Genomic DNA, 16,085 nt, shown 5'->3' with positions numbered 1-16,085 from the left:
GAAACGTCTACCGGTGAGTGAAGATAGCGGCATCTGTACTTTAACGATTTCGAGGACGAGAATAACTGTCACTCACCTTCAACCTATGCGAAGGGCAGGAAAAAAGCATCCTGTGTGGACATCCATACAAACAACTGAATTCTCCGCTACCACGTTACGGCGTAACATCCAGCGTCCAATACTGATGGCAAATACGCAACAGAGCAACGAGAAGATGCCGACGGGAGGGCGACCTTTTCCTTGCACCTTGAAAGCGGCCACTGCGATGGCTGCCAATCACGCGTGTCTGTGTTAGTTCCTGAGACTGTTTTTCTAAACGTAATATATTCTCCATGCCAGCATGTCGCATCAAGTTACAAGTGGAATCTCAACTTTCAACCTAGAATCCACTGCATGTACTTTCTTACCGAACGTCGCCTCGGGGGGAACCGAAGACAAAGACTTTTACAACAACGAGACCCAACCGTGGTCAGTGTTTCCTAAGTCACAGATTTGACATCTGTGATTAAACTCTTCTGGAGAACAACCACCTCTGTCAATTCCGAAATTCTGTGGCAGTGTTGTGTGAGGGAGGTGGGTCCTTCTGATCCGAAACCTGAAACGCCACAAGGACATCTAGAGACTGTAAGTGAGGCTCCACTAACACTCCAGACGTCACGGAAGAGAACAAGTGGTCTTGGGGAGGGTCAGAAATATCTTCTAGCAAAGGCAGGAGTTGGAGTAGAAAGGGCATCAGAGAAAGAGATTTATTTTACAAAAAGAGAAAACGAGAAATGCGATACTTTTGTTAAGTCCTGAACTGCACGCACAGACACACGAGCTGAACCCTCTCCCTCACGTGCACGAGGGTCCCAGGCCGGCTTCGCCTATTACTTTCTGTTTCTGGTGCCAAAACGGACTCATGCAGGCCAAGAGGCAAAACGCCTCCGCTTAATCTGGAAATTCATCACCGAAATGCGATTACAGAAAAGCTAACGTTCACAAATCGAGCTGTCGACGTCAAAGCACTGACCACATATCTGCATCATCTTCCATACTGGCTAAAAACCCAGATGCATCAAGGTCCTTCTTTCCATCTCCTTTCTTTCGATCTTCCTCATTTATAAATGGTGTTAATGAGGTATGTGAACAATTACAGACAGATTAATTATTGTCTACGGACAGTGTTCCTACTCCACACAGAAAGTGCTAAAAGCCATCTCTAAGCATCAAGAAGCAGACATACAGGGGCTCCTGGGTGGCTCAGTTGGTTCAGTGTCCAACTCTCCATCTTGGCCCGGGTCATGATCTCACTCACGTTTGTGAGTTCGAGCTCCTCCTCGGGCTCCACACTGACAGCGTGGGGCCTCCTTGGGATTCTCCCTCTCTCTCTGCCCCTCCCCTGCTTGCGCTCTCTCTCTCGCTCTCTCTCTCTCTCTCAAAATAAATGAATAAACTTAAAAAAAAAAAAAAAGACAAAGAGCAGTATGCCACTGACACACGGAGTGGCTGTAAGCCAATAAGCAGTAACTTACTGCTGAAGTTCAGGTTTTAGGGAAATTTTTTCAAGCGAGATCCCTGTCTTATCCCCACTTCCACATAAGCACGAAGCACACAGTATCAAAGCCACACTTACAAGATATTTCAGGGACTGTGAAAACCTAGAAAATGCTTTCATACCGCACTAATTAAGCGAAGAATCTGATTTAACCAGGTTCTGGAAAAAGAACCCTCCTATTCGTTTCTGAGGCCGGGGAAATCCCACCCACAGCTGCTTCCTACAGCAATCTGGACAAAGCTTACAAAGCTGGTATAGAAAGGAACTTTCTTCTCTTTGACAAGTAAGTAACATCTTCACCTAGGCAGAAAATCCCCCTAGAACACAAATAAGTTAAAACCTCTGCAAAAGACAGCAGCCGGGATCTCCTACGGCACCTTTACTGTAGGATTTAGAGGAGTTCAAACACCAAGACCCAACCCCTGGATTCATGCGGGGTCATCTCAGAGCAGGAAAACGTCCTTCACACCTACAAACAAAAGGAGCAAATATTTTTAGAAGGACATTATCCCAATAACTCAAACCGAGTAACGCCAGAGCCCTTGGCACCCACGCTTCCCTGCGTCCCTGGTGTATCCAAACAAAGGACCTGGCTACTGAAACCTTGCATTTGTCCCTTTCCAAGAAAAGACACCAAACCCATGAATTCTAACACTGTTGTGTCTTGTACTCTTTGCCAACCATCCCATCGTGTTAGCAGGCGGGACGGAGAAGGGCGGATGCTCCCTAATTGTCAGAGGTGGACGGGTTCATATTTAACGGTAAAAAGTAACAATGCTGTCGGAAGCCTCTGGATGCTGGGACAGCTCAGAGACTGCGTCTCATCTCACTGCGCTTTGCAAGGAACGCACTTTGCACAAACTGAAGGCCTGTGGCTGGCGCCCAGCAAGTCTGTCGGTGCCATTTCTCTAACATTTGCTTGTGTCTCTGGTCACATTCCGGGAATTCTCGCAGTGTTTCAAACTTGTTTATTATTGTATTTGTTACGGTGATCTGTGACCAGTGATTATCCTTCACTGAAAGCTCAGATGATGGTTAGCATTTTTCAGGAATAAAGTGTTTTTTAAGTAGAGTACATACACTGCTTTTTTAAGAGCTAATGCTATTGCACACTTCATAAACTACCCTACGTTGTAAACACAACTTTTTTTTTTTTTTTAATGTTTATTTATTTTTGAGAGAGAGCGTGAGCAGGGGAGGGGCAGAGAGAGGGGAAGACACAGAATCCGCAGCAGGCTCCAGGCCCTGAGCTGTCAGCACAGAGCCCGACGCGGGGCTCGAACCCACGAACCGCAAGATCATGACCTGAGCCGAAGTCAGACGCTTCACCGACTGAGCCACCCAGGCTCCCCGACACTGCTTTTACATGCACCGGGAAACCAAAAATTTCACTTGAGTCTTTTTACTCCAATACTCGCTTTACTGCGGTGGTCTGGAACCGGACCTGCAGCATCGCTGACAAAATACGGCTGTATTTTGTGATCTCATTCTTCTCATTCTCGTTTAGCGAATGCGCAGCTCCTCTAACACAAATCAAAGTGTCAGCGCTGCCCCAGAGGAAGACATCAGTTACCACCGCCACTTTCCATCCTTCTTCCATCTGGCGACCTGTGAGAACTCTCACTCGAGCTACTCCGAAGCACACTGCACCTTCCGCCCTTGACCCCTGCTGCCAGAAAACCGCCGACGGCCAAAACCCAGATCTAAGATACTTAACACACGAAACAGACTTCAACTAAAAACTGTGCTAAGTAAGCAGACTCTAAGGATTCATCCACCGTGCTCAATTATAAAACAACCCATACGGAGGAAGGTAATCTAAGTCAAGCACAGTATCCTAATCTTTTCAGACACCAACTTGTGTCTGTGTGCAAATGGGTAATCCAAATACAAATGAATGCTGGGAAAACTAAATGATTTTTAAACGAGGCATAATTTCAGGAGGACAATAAAGTTCACACTGAAAGAGACCCAAATTGAGAAAGCGCCTCTGAAACGCAAGTGGCACGGGGGCGCCCGGGTGGCTCCGTCGGCTGAGTGTCTGACTCCGGCTCAGGTCGTGATCTCGCTGTTCATGAGGTCAAGCCCCATACTGGGCTCGCTGCTGTGGCCCAGAGACCGCTTCAGACCCTCTGCCCTTTCTCTCTGCCCCTCCCCGGCTTGCGCTCTCTCTAAATTAAATAAAAACATTAAAATAGTAAAAAACTTCTAAAAATAAGTTTAAAAAAAATGCAAGCAGCACTACCGGCAGCTCCGGGCTCCCCCGACTCGGACACAAGCTGTGCCCCGAACTCACTGGCCGCTACGTGAAAACACACATGAAAATAGATCTTACGGAAAACGGAAGAACAGGACTAAAAGCAACAGGATTTTTGACGAATTCTACAATGACAAAAGGAAGGACCAATTCCTCAAGACATAACAATTACAGACAGATATGTGCCCAACCACAGAGCCCAAAAATAAGGGACACAAAAACCAACTGGTCTGACTGGACAGACAGAAAACGGTCCCCTTCCAGGAATGCATGAAACAGGTGGACAGAAGACCATCAAGAAACAGAAGGTCTGGGACGCGTGGGTGGCTCCGTCGGTTAAGCATTTGACATCAGTTCAGGTCATGATCTCACGGTCCGTGAGTTCGAGCCCCGCGTCGGGCTCTGTGCTGACAGCTCGGAACCTGGAGCCCGCTTCCAATTCTGTCTGTCTGTCTGTCTGTCTCTCTCTCTCTCTCTCTCTCTCCCTCTCTCTCTCTCTCTGCCCCTCCCCTGCTCATGTTGTTTGTCTCTCTCAAAAATAAACATAGAAACAAAGAAAGAAAGAAAGGGAAAGAGAGAGGGACAGAGAGAGAGAGAGAGAGAGAGAGAGAGAGAGAGAGAAAGAAAGAAAGACAGAAAGAAAGAAGGAAAGAAAGAAAAAGAAAGACAAACAGAGGTTCAACAGGCGTCTAGACAGCGCCCCCACCAAACCCGAATCCACAGCACATGGGACAGTCTGCATGACAGACCAGGTGCTCGGCCATAAAACACACCTCAACATATTTAAAAATGAAAAACGGGCTGGGGCGCCTGGGTGGCTCAGTCGGTTGAGCGGCCGACTTCAGCTCAGGTCATGATCTCACGGTCCGTGAGTTCGAGCCTCGCGTCGGGCTCTGTGCTGATGGCTCGGAGCCTGGAGCCTGTTTCAGATTCTGCGTCTCCCTCTCTCTGACCCTCCCCTGTTCATGCTCTGTCTCTCTCTGTCTCAAAAATAAATGAACGTTAAAAAAAAAAAAATTGAAAAAAAAAAAAAAAAGAAAAACGGGGGGCACCTGGGTGGCTCAGTCGGTTAAGTACCCAACTTCGGCTCAGGTCACGATCTCACAGTTCATGGATTCGAGCCCTGCGTGGGGCTCTGTGCTGACAGCTCAGAGCCTGCAGCCTGCTTCAGATTCTGTGTCCCGTCCCCCCCCCCCACCCCTCCCCGCCCCTCCCCTGCTTGCTCTGTCTCTGTCTGTCAAAAACAAATAAAAATGTAAACTAAAAAAAAAACCTCACTGAAAAAATTAATAAGGCCTAAATAAATGGAAAGATACCTCTACACATGGACTGGAAAACTTAACCTAGTTAAAATGGCAACATTCCTCAAGCTGATCTACAGATCCATGTTATCTCTACCAAAACTCTAGCTGCTTCTCCGAACGAGCTGAAAAGCTGATCCAGAAATTAACATATAACACAAGGGACCCAGAACGGCCCAAAAAATCTTGAGTAAGATGAACAAAGTGGGAAGACTTAAGAGTTTTCTGATTCAAAACTTACACAAAGCTACCGTAATCGAGATAGCGAAGTACTGGCTTAAAAGAGAAAACAGAAAGCAGGAAACAAGAACAAAACATACAAAAACCCTGATCAGAGCCTCAGGGAGCTCCGGGGCAACCAGAAGACTAAGGCGACATCAGGGAGCAGGGACTGCTCTGGCCGCCTCCCTCCCACACGTGCATACAGGCCAAGCGGACAGAAGCCCAACACCCTGTGATCCTCCCACAACTCAGGGACGGCAGGCCCGAGGCTTCGGAGGCTGTCAGGGACGGTCAGATGAGGGGCCGTCCTGACGAGATATGGAGCGGTCTGCCCAGCCCCTCAGAATATAAAACCGCTTCAAGCAACGTGGCATCCCGTTGGGATGACAACGGTCGTCCCAGTCATCCGGCCCCTTTTCAGCACGTGGGACGATGGGACTCACGGCTTCTCCTTTTCCTTGTCCACAGGATAACAAACCGTCTAAATCTAACAGTGGCTTCTTGGGTCTTAAAGGATCACAGTCAGCCTCAGCCGTGGCCTGATGTGGAGTCCCCACAAGAGAGCGGAAAGATCACGGGGCCAAAAAAGCGTTCAGACAAATAATGGCCGGAAAGTCCCCAAATCTGGCAACATAAACCTACAGATTCGAGAAGTCGAGGGAACCAAAGAAGATACACTCAAAGAAATCCACATCAAGACATCATAATTAGGCTCCTGACAAGTCAAAGAAAAATCTTAAAAGCGATTGGAGGGAGATGAGGCGTTATGTGCGGGGCCAGGGGATGGACGGACACTACGATGTGGACGACAACGGATGTCTCGGTGGAACACAAGCCGCGAGACACGTATCGACGTCCGATCCGTAACGAACCATCAGGCACAGCCACGGCGGTGTGACCCGGACGACCCCAGAGGGCTGCGTGTCCTCAGGCTGCGCCCCGGGCCTCACCGCCTCCCAGGACCCCCGACTCGCCCGTCACCCCACCTTCCCCAGCCTCCAGGTGCTGCCCAGACGCTTTCTCATTTTGTCCGTATCGTTTAGCGTCAACTTGCTGTTCAGCTACCGGAATCCAAACTCTGGTTTGCTCCGCAAGGAAAGGGATCCGCTCGGATGTTCTCAAGCAATCAGATTGCCAGCGAGAGACTTACGGCCATTCCGACTCGGGCTGCCTCTGGTGAGCTTCGACGACGTCAATCGCGATGTTCAGATTCTCTTCCAGTTCTTTCATTCTCTCAGAGTTCAGGGAGGTGAACAGAATCATTGACGAGTAGGCAACAATTTTCTTGTCCGGATGATTTAAGCAAGACCTTCCAAAGAAAGACATCAGGGCGTTAGCCCCATTGAGCAACATGGTAAAATATGGATTCTGACAAACAACAATCACCCAATTAACAAATGCAGTGCATACTGACGTTTCTGAGGATTTAACAAAGAATGACAACACTGTGAGACAAGTACCTTATCTACTGGAAAAAGAGCAATCTAAAACGAGTCGTGACACACTGTAGCCAAAATTAAAGACGCAGCGGACTTTAGGACTTGAAAGCAAAACGCAAACACCACCCGATTAAAGGAAAAGATAAATGATGACATCTATAAAACGTGAAAATGTTCACTCTTGTTAGAAAAAAGAAACCAAAAGGTAAAACGTGAGGCCCCGTTAACTACGGGCACTCCTTTCAGCATCACGAGAGTCGGAGGGTTTACGGGAACGGTGGAGAGATGGTACCCTGGCGAGAGTGGAGCCAAGAGCGTCAGGGTGAGTCCCGCCTCATCACCTCTCAGCTACGCGATCTTAGTTAGGAAGGTCGCTGAGTTACCCACGGCCAATTACGCCCCGGGTTGCGCACTACGGCAGGATTTTTTTTTCCAGTTCCACTTCATCATACTCTCCCGGAGGAGGTATTATCCATACGTTACAGACAGCGACTGGGACTCTAGCTGCCCAAGTGCACAAAGCCAGTACCTCTCAAAGACGGAACTCAAATTTGGTTACATTTGTCTCACAAACGCGCGCAGAGCGCAAATTACCTCTTTCAGTGTGTTTTCTGATATAAAAATGGACTACGACGACCCCCCTGGCCTATCTCACGGCGCTTCCGTGAGCATCAGATCTGACCCCGTAGGGAACACCACCGCGTAACCTGTTGCGGCTTCTCCGCCCCGTCCAGGGGCCTCTGTTCTGGGTTTCCGGGACACTCGGATTTACTCGAACTGTGTCCGTCTTACGCTACGGTGTGCTCACCTGTTCCTTTATCTCCCCCAAAGCATGGGCTTTTGGGGAATTATAAATAGATCGAAATTACCCAAATTCCACTCACCTAGCTCAGAACCACAGATACTAGGTGTTCAAAATGTTTTAAAGGCAGGGATTCTCAAGAATGAGCAATTTCTATTTCTGTAGCTCGAATTCCACAATTCTTTCCTTCCACCTAAGCTCAATTGTCGTGCATCACAAAGATTTGGTGCCTTCAACTCTCGTTATTTGGAGGAATTTGAGAGCCAGTTATCGACTCAAGTGAGCTAGGGATCACATTCGAGTTTATGTGATCCTGACATCATACTTTACACGGAAGCCCAGAAACCCGACACGACCGGGGAAGGCAGCAGGGCGTTTAGGCAGCAGAGCACCGCCTTTGGACCCGGAGAGCAGCTCTGCCCTTGACCAGCGGTGAGCGTCGGTCCTCACCCCGCCCTGCACAGGACAGGATTCCTGCCGCTCACAGGACAGGAATCGCCCGCACGGAATACCCAACCGGGGCGGAGAAACAGCCACTGCTCGGCCGCCTTACTGCTGCCACGACCACAGACACCCCTCGTGGGCCACGGGGCCTGGACCAGAAGCCAGGCCGCCCACTCTGAGACAGCGCTTCCTACTGCCTACCCTGCCTCCGTTACCCACTCGCCTTCTATCCCGGTGCTCAACTTTGTGTGAACTAACAGAAGTTGGTCAAAACAAAGTACCAAATCACCAGGAAAAGCACCGCGAACCAACCTAGACAAACGGATTGGCTGTGCCCATCTTACCGCTCTTCAGATCTACCCAGACAGCCTTGTGCTGGGCACGTAACAAGTGCTCGATGGATAAATAATGACCAATTCACTGCCCATACTCCAGCATTTTATGGCTTTTTTTTCTTACGAATGTGTTTTCCTATAAATCACAGTGAACCTAACAGTATTTCTTACTTTAATCAAAACTCTTATTTTCTTAAAAAAAAAAAAAAAAAAAAAAAAAAGCCGACATACAATAAAGGGCATAAATCTTGAGTGTACAGCCCAATAAACTATTAGATGTGGATATAACTCCATTAACTACCAAGCAGGTCAAGACACGGAACATTCCCAGAACCCCAGGAGACTCCCTCGTGCCCTCTCCCGGCTGGTGCCGATCCTGCCCCCGCCCACCACCACCAAGGGCCATCCTCAACTCTCTGACCAAGGGCTAGTTTTCCCTGTTTTTGAACTTCACCTAAATGGAATGATATAACCAGTCTTTCCAGAATGAGAGAAACTTTTATCGATATACTCACAGAAAGAGTTCTGGGAAAGCGTGCACCCACACGACAGACTGCGAATCTTCATTCCGTGAGGCGATGTTGCCTAGAAACTGCAGGCCACAGCGAAATGCTGACGATTTATAAAAATAAGAAAGATACAATTTAAAAACTTGTTAACACACCAAATAAACATATCTTAATAGAAACCATTCCACGTCATTAAACGGGAAGTTTCTGTTAACTTCTTTTAACTACATAAGTCTCTCACCGCGATGAAACTTTGGGCGTGACGTTAATATTAAAATGCCTTACCAAAACAACGTGCTCCGTACAAACTGAATTAACTTCTTTAAAAAACTGTAAATGTCAACACAATATACCTCTAATTTACATTAACTATCACTGGACTACGTGCTCCAATTAAGAGTGACTCTTTGACCGGATTTTTAATAATCTAACTTAATGCTACTTAAAACAAAACATCTAGAACATAATACTATAGAAATATTAAAAGTTAAAGAATAGCAAAAAGATGTATTAGGCAAATACCAGCTAAACAGGAAGTCATAGACCCCTTAAAATGAGACGTAACAAACATTAAGGCAAACAAGCATTATCATTTCAGGGGCGCCGGGCTGGCTCAGTCGGTGGAGCACAAACTCTCAGTCTCAAGGCTGTGAGTGTGAGCCCCATGTTGGGTGTGGAGACTGCTAAAGAAAAGAAATAAACTTCAAAAAAAAAAAAAAAAGATTTCAGAATGACAATTCACCAAAAAGATAATAATTATAGATTGTAATCATAACATGGCCTCAAATATATACATACGTATACACACACATACATATAATTAAAAGAAAAATTGACAAAACTACAGAAGAAAGAAAAAAACCCACAATTAAACTCTGCAGTAGTAATACAACTTTCCTGGTGACTTACAAAACAGGCAGACAAAAAACTAGTCTATGTAAAAGATTTTAACAGCATTTAGTAACAACCTAGTTGACACATTCAGAACATTTCACCCGATAAAACTAGAGCATATTGGACAACACCCACAACACTGACAACACACAGTGCCGGCACGGATGTGAGCGACAGGGACGCTCACGCACGGCTGGTAGGGACGCAGAATGGTACGGCCACTGTGAAGGACAGTTCAGTCCCGCGGCTTCTTACAAAACCACGCACACGCTTAACATACAATCCAACGATCGCAACCCTTGGTATCTACCCAAAGTGACCGAAAACTTATGTCCACACAAAACCCTGCACATTAATGTTTACGGCAGCTTCACTCATAATTGCCAAATGAAATTATGAAAGCAACCACGACGTCCTTCCGTACGTGACCAGATAAAGGAACTGCAGTCCGTGCACACAAGGAAACGTTACTCAGCACTAAAAAGACACGAGCTCTCAAACCATGAACACACATGGAGGAAACTTCCACACAATTACCAAGTGAAAAGGCCACATACCGTATGATCCCGACTGTGACGTTCTGGAAAAAGCGAAACTATGGACACAGCAAAAAGATCTGTGGTCGCCCAGGACCAGGGCAGGGACAATGAACAGGCAGAGCACAGAGGACTTTCAGGCAGTGAAACTATTCTGCATGATTCTATCACGGTGAATACACGTCACTGCACATACTTTTGTCCAAACCCATGAAATGTAAAACACCAAGAATGAACCATGATGTAAACTACGGACTTTGGATGATAACAACATAACAAATGCATTACAGATGACCCTTGAACATGGGGCGGGGGGAGGGGGGGGGTGGGTAGAGGAACTGATCCCCACACGGTCGAAAATCCACAGATGACCTCTGACTCCCCTAAAACTTAACTATGAATAAATAACCTACTGCTAACCAGATTTATCAATGACATAAACAGCTGATTAACATATTTTGTACGTTGTTTCATACACTATATTCTTACAATAAAGAAAGCTAGAGAAAAGAAAACACTAAGAAACTGACGGGGCAGAGACAATACATTCACAGCATGTTGTGTAAAAGTCCATCTGCGAAGGTGAGGAGCCGCGCATTCAAGCTTATTGCTCAGGATCAGCTGTCACTGTGGCGCCACACGTGAAACGCGAGGGAGGCTGTGCAGGGGCAGGGGCAGAAGACCCACGAGAAATCTCTGAACCTTTTCAATTTTGCTGTGAACCAAAATCCGCTCTAAAAAATAGTCTATTAAAGGAAAGAGTAACAGGAGAACACAACTGTGTACCGGCCACAAACACAGACCTGTGTGCAACTCCCAACGTAGCGTGAATGTGCGCAAGGCACGTGACCTCTGTGAGATCCAAGTTCCCCCCCGGAACGTGGACAGTCCCTGTTTTGTCGGTCATAAGGATGACACGGGAACCTGCTAACACAGTTGAACGTGCGGGAGAGAACGCAGAAAAGGCTCACCTGGCCACCCTCTTTACTGGCACAATACGGACTTGATAAATACTGGTTTAAAATGTCAGGTTTCCAAATGTTCCGTGAAAACATGTGTTTGTTCCTGGGGTCGGAGACTCTAAACAGACACCGTGAGCGCTTACTATATACGCATTTGCTTATCACAATGCTTACTGTACTACCGTATGGAGAACCCTACTGCCGAGACAGGTGCTTCTATCCTCGTTACAGAGCACAGCAGACCGAGACCCACGGCGGTTATAAGGAATCTGACCCAAGTCACACAATCACAAGGTATCGTGATTCCGGATTTATTCCTGCGACCGTATCAACCCAATACGGTTGTCTCGTGCTTATCCGAGCACCCACTTGCTTATACGTGAAGCTGATTAGTGAAAAGGAAAAACGGGTTTCAGCCGCAGAGCGTACGGTCTTCCCAAGGACACACCGCCAAGCACTTCACCACGTGCCGGAGAAAAAGACGAGTCTCCACGCACTTTCAAAGACTGCCATACAGACAGTGCTCGCTTCCTACGTGGCAATTACACCTACGTGCGAGTATTTGGGGGAAATTAGTCCCCAAAATGATCGGAAAGTCACCAGGTTTAGAACAAGAAAACAGACCCCTAAATAACCTGTGGGGACAGAAAAGAAATCACTACGGAAATACAATATTTCAAACCAAATGTTAACAAAAATACCTCAAACCAAAGCTTCGCGATGCAGCTAACACAGTACAGAAAGGAAAACCTTTTTAAAGCTTTAAAATGCGTATTTTGGGGAAGAATGACAAAAATCAATGAATACCCGCTTCGAGAAATTACAAAAAGAATAAAAATATCCCAAAACAGGGAAGGAACAAAATAAAGATTAAGAGCAAGAAATTATTAAAACTGACAGCAGTCATAAAAAGAGGGTATCAGGAAATCGAAAACGTGACTCTTCAGAAAGCACCATACAGACCAACCTTTGGAAAAACGGGTCAAAATGGAGGAAAGACACAAAGGACGCCGACGTTACACGTTCAGAAATGACAAAGGCGAGGCTGCCAAAAGAGAAAGTCAGAAGATATCACAAATAACATGAGGCCACACTGTTTGCAAACTTCAATTAAATGAACAAATCCCTAGAGCACAGCTAACACAAACTGTCTCTGTAAAATATCCAGGGAACGCCCGCAGAGCGCGACGGCCACGAAGGGAACTGAAGCGGCAGTCACATTTTCCCACAAAAACACATCCTACACCCAGACGGCTTTCCCGCCAGCTCACATTCAAGGCAGAAAAAAGACTTCCAACTTACACAACCCTTCCAGGGAACGGGAAGAGAGCGAGCAGACCCTCAAACCAAGCCGGTGCGGCCAGCCTCACTGGGACCGATACCCAAGTTGAACACGCACACTATGAAAAAGGAAGAGGACAGAAGGTAAAAACGCAAAACCCGTGTTTCAGGAGGAATCTCGTACCAGAGAGGAAGCTGCACTCACACCCGCACCGCAAACTGCTCTACCCTCCCAGAGTCGAACTTTGTAAGTGACCGCATCAACCTACAAAGGACAAACCGATCCGATCATCCCGAAGACTGCAGAAGACGCAGCTGGTGAAATTCGACACCCGTTCATAATTTTAAACAACAAGCCAAACTGAACAACTCATAGCCACCGAGGAACAGAGGAGGGCTTCTTTACCCTAAAAATGGGTCCCCAACACAAAACGCAAGGTGCACGTTATGGTTAACAGCCAGATGGAGAAGGAGCCTTCCTTCTGAAAGGGAAGGAGACGGAGGTGCCTGCTATCACCACTTCCAGTCCACACTCCCCTGACGATCCGGGCCGGCAAGAAAAGAAAGGCCAAACGCTGGAGAAGACAACACTGAACTGTTTTTTTGTTTTCCTCTACAGTTGAAAGGTCATTTCTAATGTATGTGGTCAACACTTTTAGGCGTACGAGTTGTCTGAATTAGTGAGTCCCAAAAGCTTCTGGATGCAAAGTCAACATTTAAAAAGTCAGTAATACTTCCATACATACAGGGAACGAGCAAAAAAAATCAAGAATGGAGCCTATTCATAAAAGCACCAAAAATGGGGCGCCTGGGTGGCTTAGTCAGTTAAGCATCCGACTCTTGATTCTGGCTCAGGTCACTATCTCACGGTTCATGGGTTCGAGCCCCACGTCAGGCTCTGCACTGGCAGCATGGAGCCTGTTTGGGATTCTATGTCTCCCTCTCTCCCTACCCCTCTCCCGCTCACATCTCTCTCTCCCTCTCTCCCTCTCCCTCTCTCTCTCTCATTCTCTCAAAATAAATATATAAACATTAAAAAGAAAAAAGCATCAAAAATGTAACTAAAAATGATGCCCAGTGCCACTAAGAAAAAAGATTCTAAAACTTGATTGAGTAAAGAATTATACCACGTTCACAGATGAGAGGAATCCGTTTTTCTCTAGAGATCAAATGCAATCTGAGACTGAATTCCCCACGGGGTGTGTGTGTGTGTGTGTGTGTGTGTGTGTGTGTGTGTCATTTTACACATCAGTGAACATCTATATGTTTGTGTGGGCATCTCTAATCTGACAAGATGATTCTAAAATTTATGTCATGATATAAACAGCCGACAGCTGAGACGCTGTTGAAAATCACGAGGTAAGAGGATTTGTTTTCAGAAAACAGTAAGCAATGGTAGGTACCAGTATAAAAAATGGAAACTGGGCTCCTGCCCCACACGACACAGAAAATTCAACTCCAAGTACTAACCTAAGCGTAAAAAAGTGAACTAGAAAGCTTTTAGAAAACAACACTGCAGAGTAAGATATTTTAAACAAGACACACAAAATAATACCATAGAGAAAAACATTAACCACCTAGACTACATCAAAACTAACACTTTTTTCTCAAAAGTGTTAACATCCTAGGGTTAAAAAACAAAAACTATCCACAGAACAGGAAAAGATATGAATGAACACGTAACAGAAACACGTAACTACCACAGGATTTGAGCTTTTGTAAGTCGGTAAAAAGACAGACAAATCTGATTTGAAAAACGGGAGGGGGGATTTGAAGCAACGCTTAATAAAGATCTCCAAAAGGCAAAGTATAGAAAGTGCTGAACCCCATGGAAGAGGCCAAGATTCTACTACACACCCGCCGGACTGGCAAAAATCAGCCAGATGACACCCGAGCGTCTATGAGAAGGTGGTGCGGCGCAGCTGAGGGCTCTCTAAACCCGGCGCCTCCCGGACATCCCCGGGAGCCGTGCGCGGGCCGGGTTGACTAGGTTTCCGAGCGGGCGCCGGTCTCGTAAACCCTCCACCGCCTGCCCTGCCAAAGGGCAGACGGGCCCTTCCGGGAAGTCTCCTTCGCCGGCTGGCAAGTTCGGCATCGCCAGGCTTCCTGCAGCACGCTGCTTCTCCGGCATCCGCCCGCCGCGGTCGAGTCTCTCCAGTGATTTGCTCCGGCAAATTGTGACCAACCGGGCGTGTCCAGCAGCCGAGAACTTCCTCGGGATGCTTCTGAGCAAGTTCCGAGTCAGGATACCTCCCTGTGAACGACCTGCCCCTGCACCCCAGAGGGTGGATTTCCAGCAAGTTCCGCCGACACCGCCTCCCCACGACTTCCCCACCGGCCAGATCCTCTGTCGTTTTTGATTTGTGTGTGTGTTTATTTATTTTTGAGACAGAAACAGGGCGTGCGCGAGGGAGGGGCAGAGAGACAGGGAGACACAGGATCCGAAGCAGGATCCAGGCCCTGAGCTGTCAGCACAGAGCCCAACACAGGGCTCGAACCCACGAACCGTGTGAGATCATGACCTGAGCCGAAGTCGGACGCTTAACCGACTGGGTCACCCAGGCGCCCCAATCCTGTATTTCAAGACTTTGTGACAGTTAGCAGTTCTTTACATGAAATTGTCCCCGTTCAAGTTATGGCGTTCAAGTTTCCATCTCCTGGACGTGCCCTCTCCAGCAGAGCAGATGGAGAGAAGGGAGAGCAGGAGGGAGGAGTGGGGAAGAGAGGGAGGAAGGCATAGGGGGCCCCTGTGGGAGCAAGAGAAGAGGCACCAAGCACAGGCCTTAGAGCAGGATCATAGCTCAGGCAGGACCTCAGGCGAACAGAACCGAACTAGTTGTTTCAACGAAGAAAACTTGCTATCAGGGATCAGATACGCTGCAAAGGCAACACTGAGGTAACACAGACACCGGGGCTACAGGAAACAGCTACCACCCTCGGAACCGACGGCACCAGGGGGAGCTTCTGAGAGCCCAGGACCTGTAGGGGCTCCGCGGGGCTGGGAGCCAGGCCCCTGGGGAAAGGGGCCGCCCGGTGACCGCGGATGCCTCGGGAGCACAGGGGACACCTTAGGGAGGGTGCGTGGACAAGGCCTGGCCAGCTGATGACGGTCCCCCCCGGGGGAAACAAAACGAGGCCGACGGGGAAAGCAACGGAAGGTGGGCGCAGGTACGGCTCTGGGAGGGAGACGCAAGTGGGGAGCGAGTCCCTGCCTCCTCCTCCCGCCTGCCGCTCAGCTGGGCCCGACACACGGACGCCCGGGCCCGGCAACGCCACACAGGACCCGGACGCCAGGGTGAGTGACAGTGGCCGAGGAGCCAGAACGACGTCCAACGCGCAGCAATCGCTCCCGTGATGTGCAGGTGGGATTTATGTGGGTTCTTACTGTATCTTCATAGTTAAGGCGGACGGCACCGTCCACATTTCACAGATGAAGAAAAGAGGCACAGAGCGAGCACATAAATCAGCGGCCAGTGAGGGGCCGGCCACGACTAAGGCCGCGCTGCGCGCCTTCAAGGCCAGCCGGCTGATGGGAGCGAGCCGGTGTCCGTATGGTTCACACGGGC

The 16,085-nt window shown here is 48.0% G+C and overlaps 1 protein-coding gene across 4 annotated transcripts in view; it reads right to left on the bottom strand.

The window, feature by feature from the left end:
- ATXN10 (ataxin 10) overlaps positions 1 to 16,085 on the bottom strand; it is a 537,342-nt gene that overhangs the window by 488,824 nt on the left and 32,433 nt on the right. For 3 of the 4 annotated variants that reach the window (XR_014138018.1, XM_081796279.1, XM_078449311.2), the window contains exons 4-5: positions 8,853 to 8,949; positions 6,468 to 6,626 (exon numbers count right to left, since the gene is read on the bottom strand). Coding sequence is in view for 3 of the 4 variants with exons in the window: in XM_081796279.1 (XP_081652405.1) it covers positions 6,468 to 6,626; positions 8,853 to 8,949 (256 nt within the window). In the remaining variant the exon portion in view is untranslated. The remainder of the gene's footprint in view (positions 1 to 6,467; positions 6,627 to 8,852; positions 8,950 to 16,085) is intronic. The other variant, XM_081796280.1, reaches the window with a different exon arrangement.

Source organism: Panthera onca, chromosome B4 (assembly GCF_046562875.1).
Source record: "Panthera onca isolate mPanOnc1 chromosome B4, mPanOnc1 haplotype 2, whole genome shotgun sequence".
Classification (NCBI taxonomy): Eukaryota; Metazoa; Chordata; class Mammalia; order Carnivora; family Felidae; genus Panthera; species Panthera onca.
This window is presented reverse-complemented; position numbering and strand designations above follow the sequence as displayed.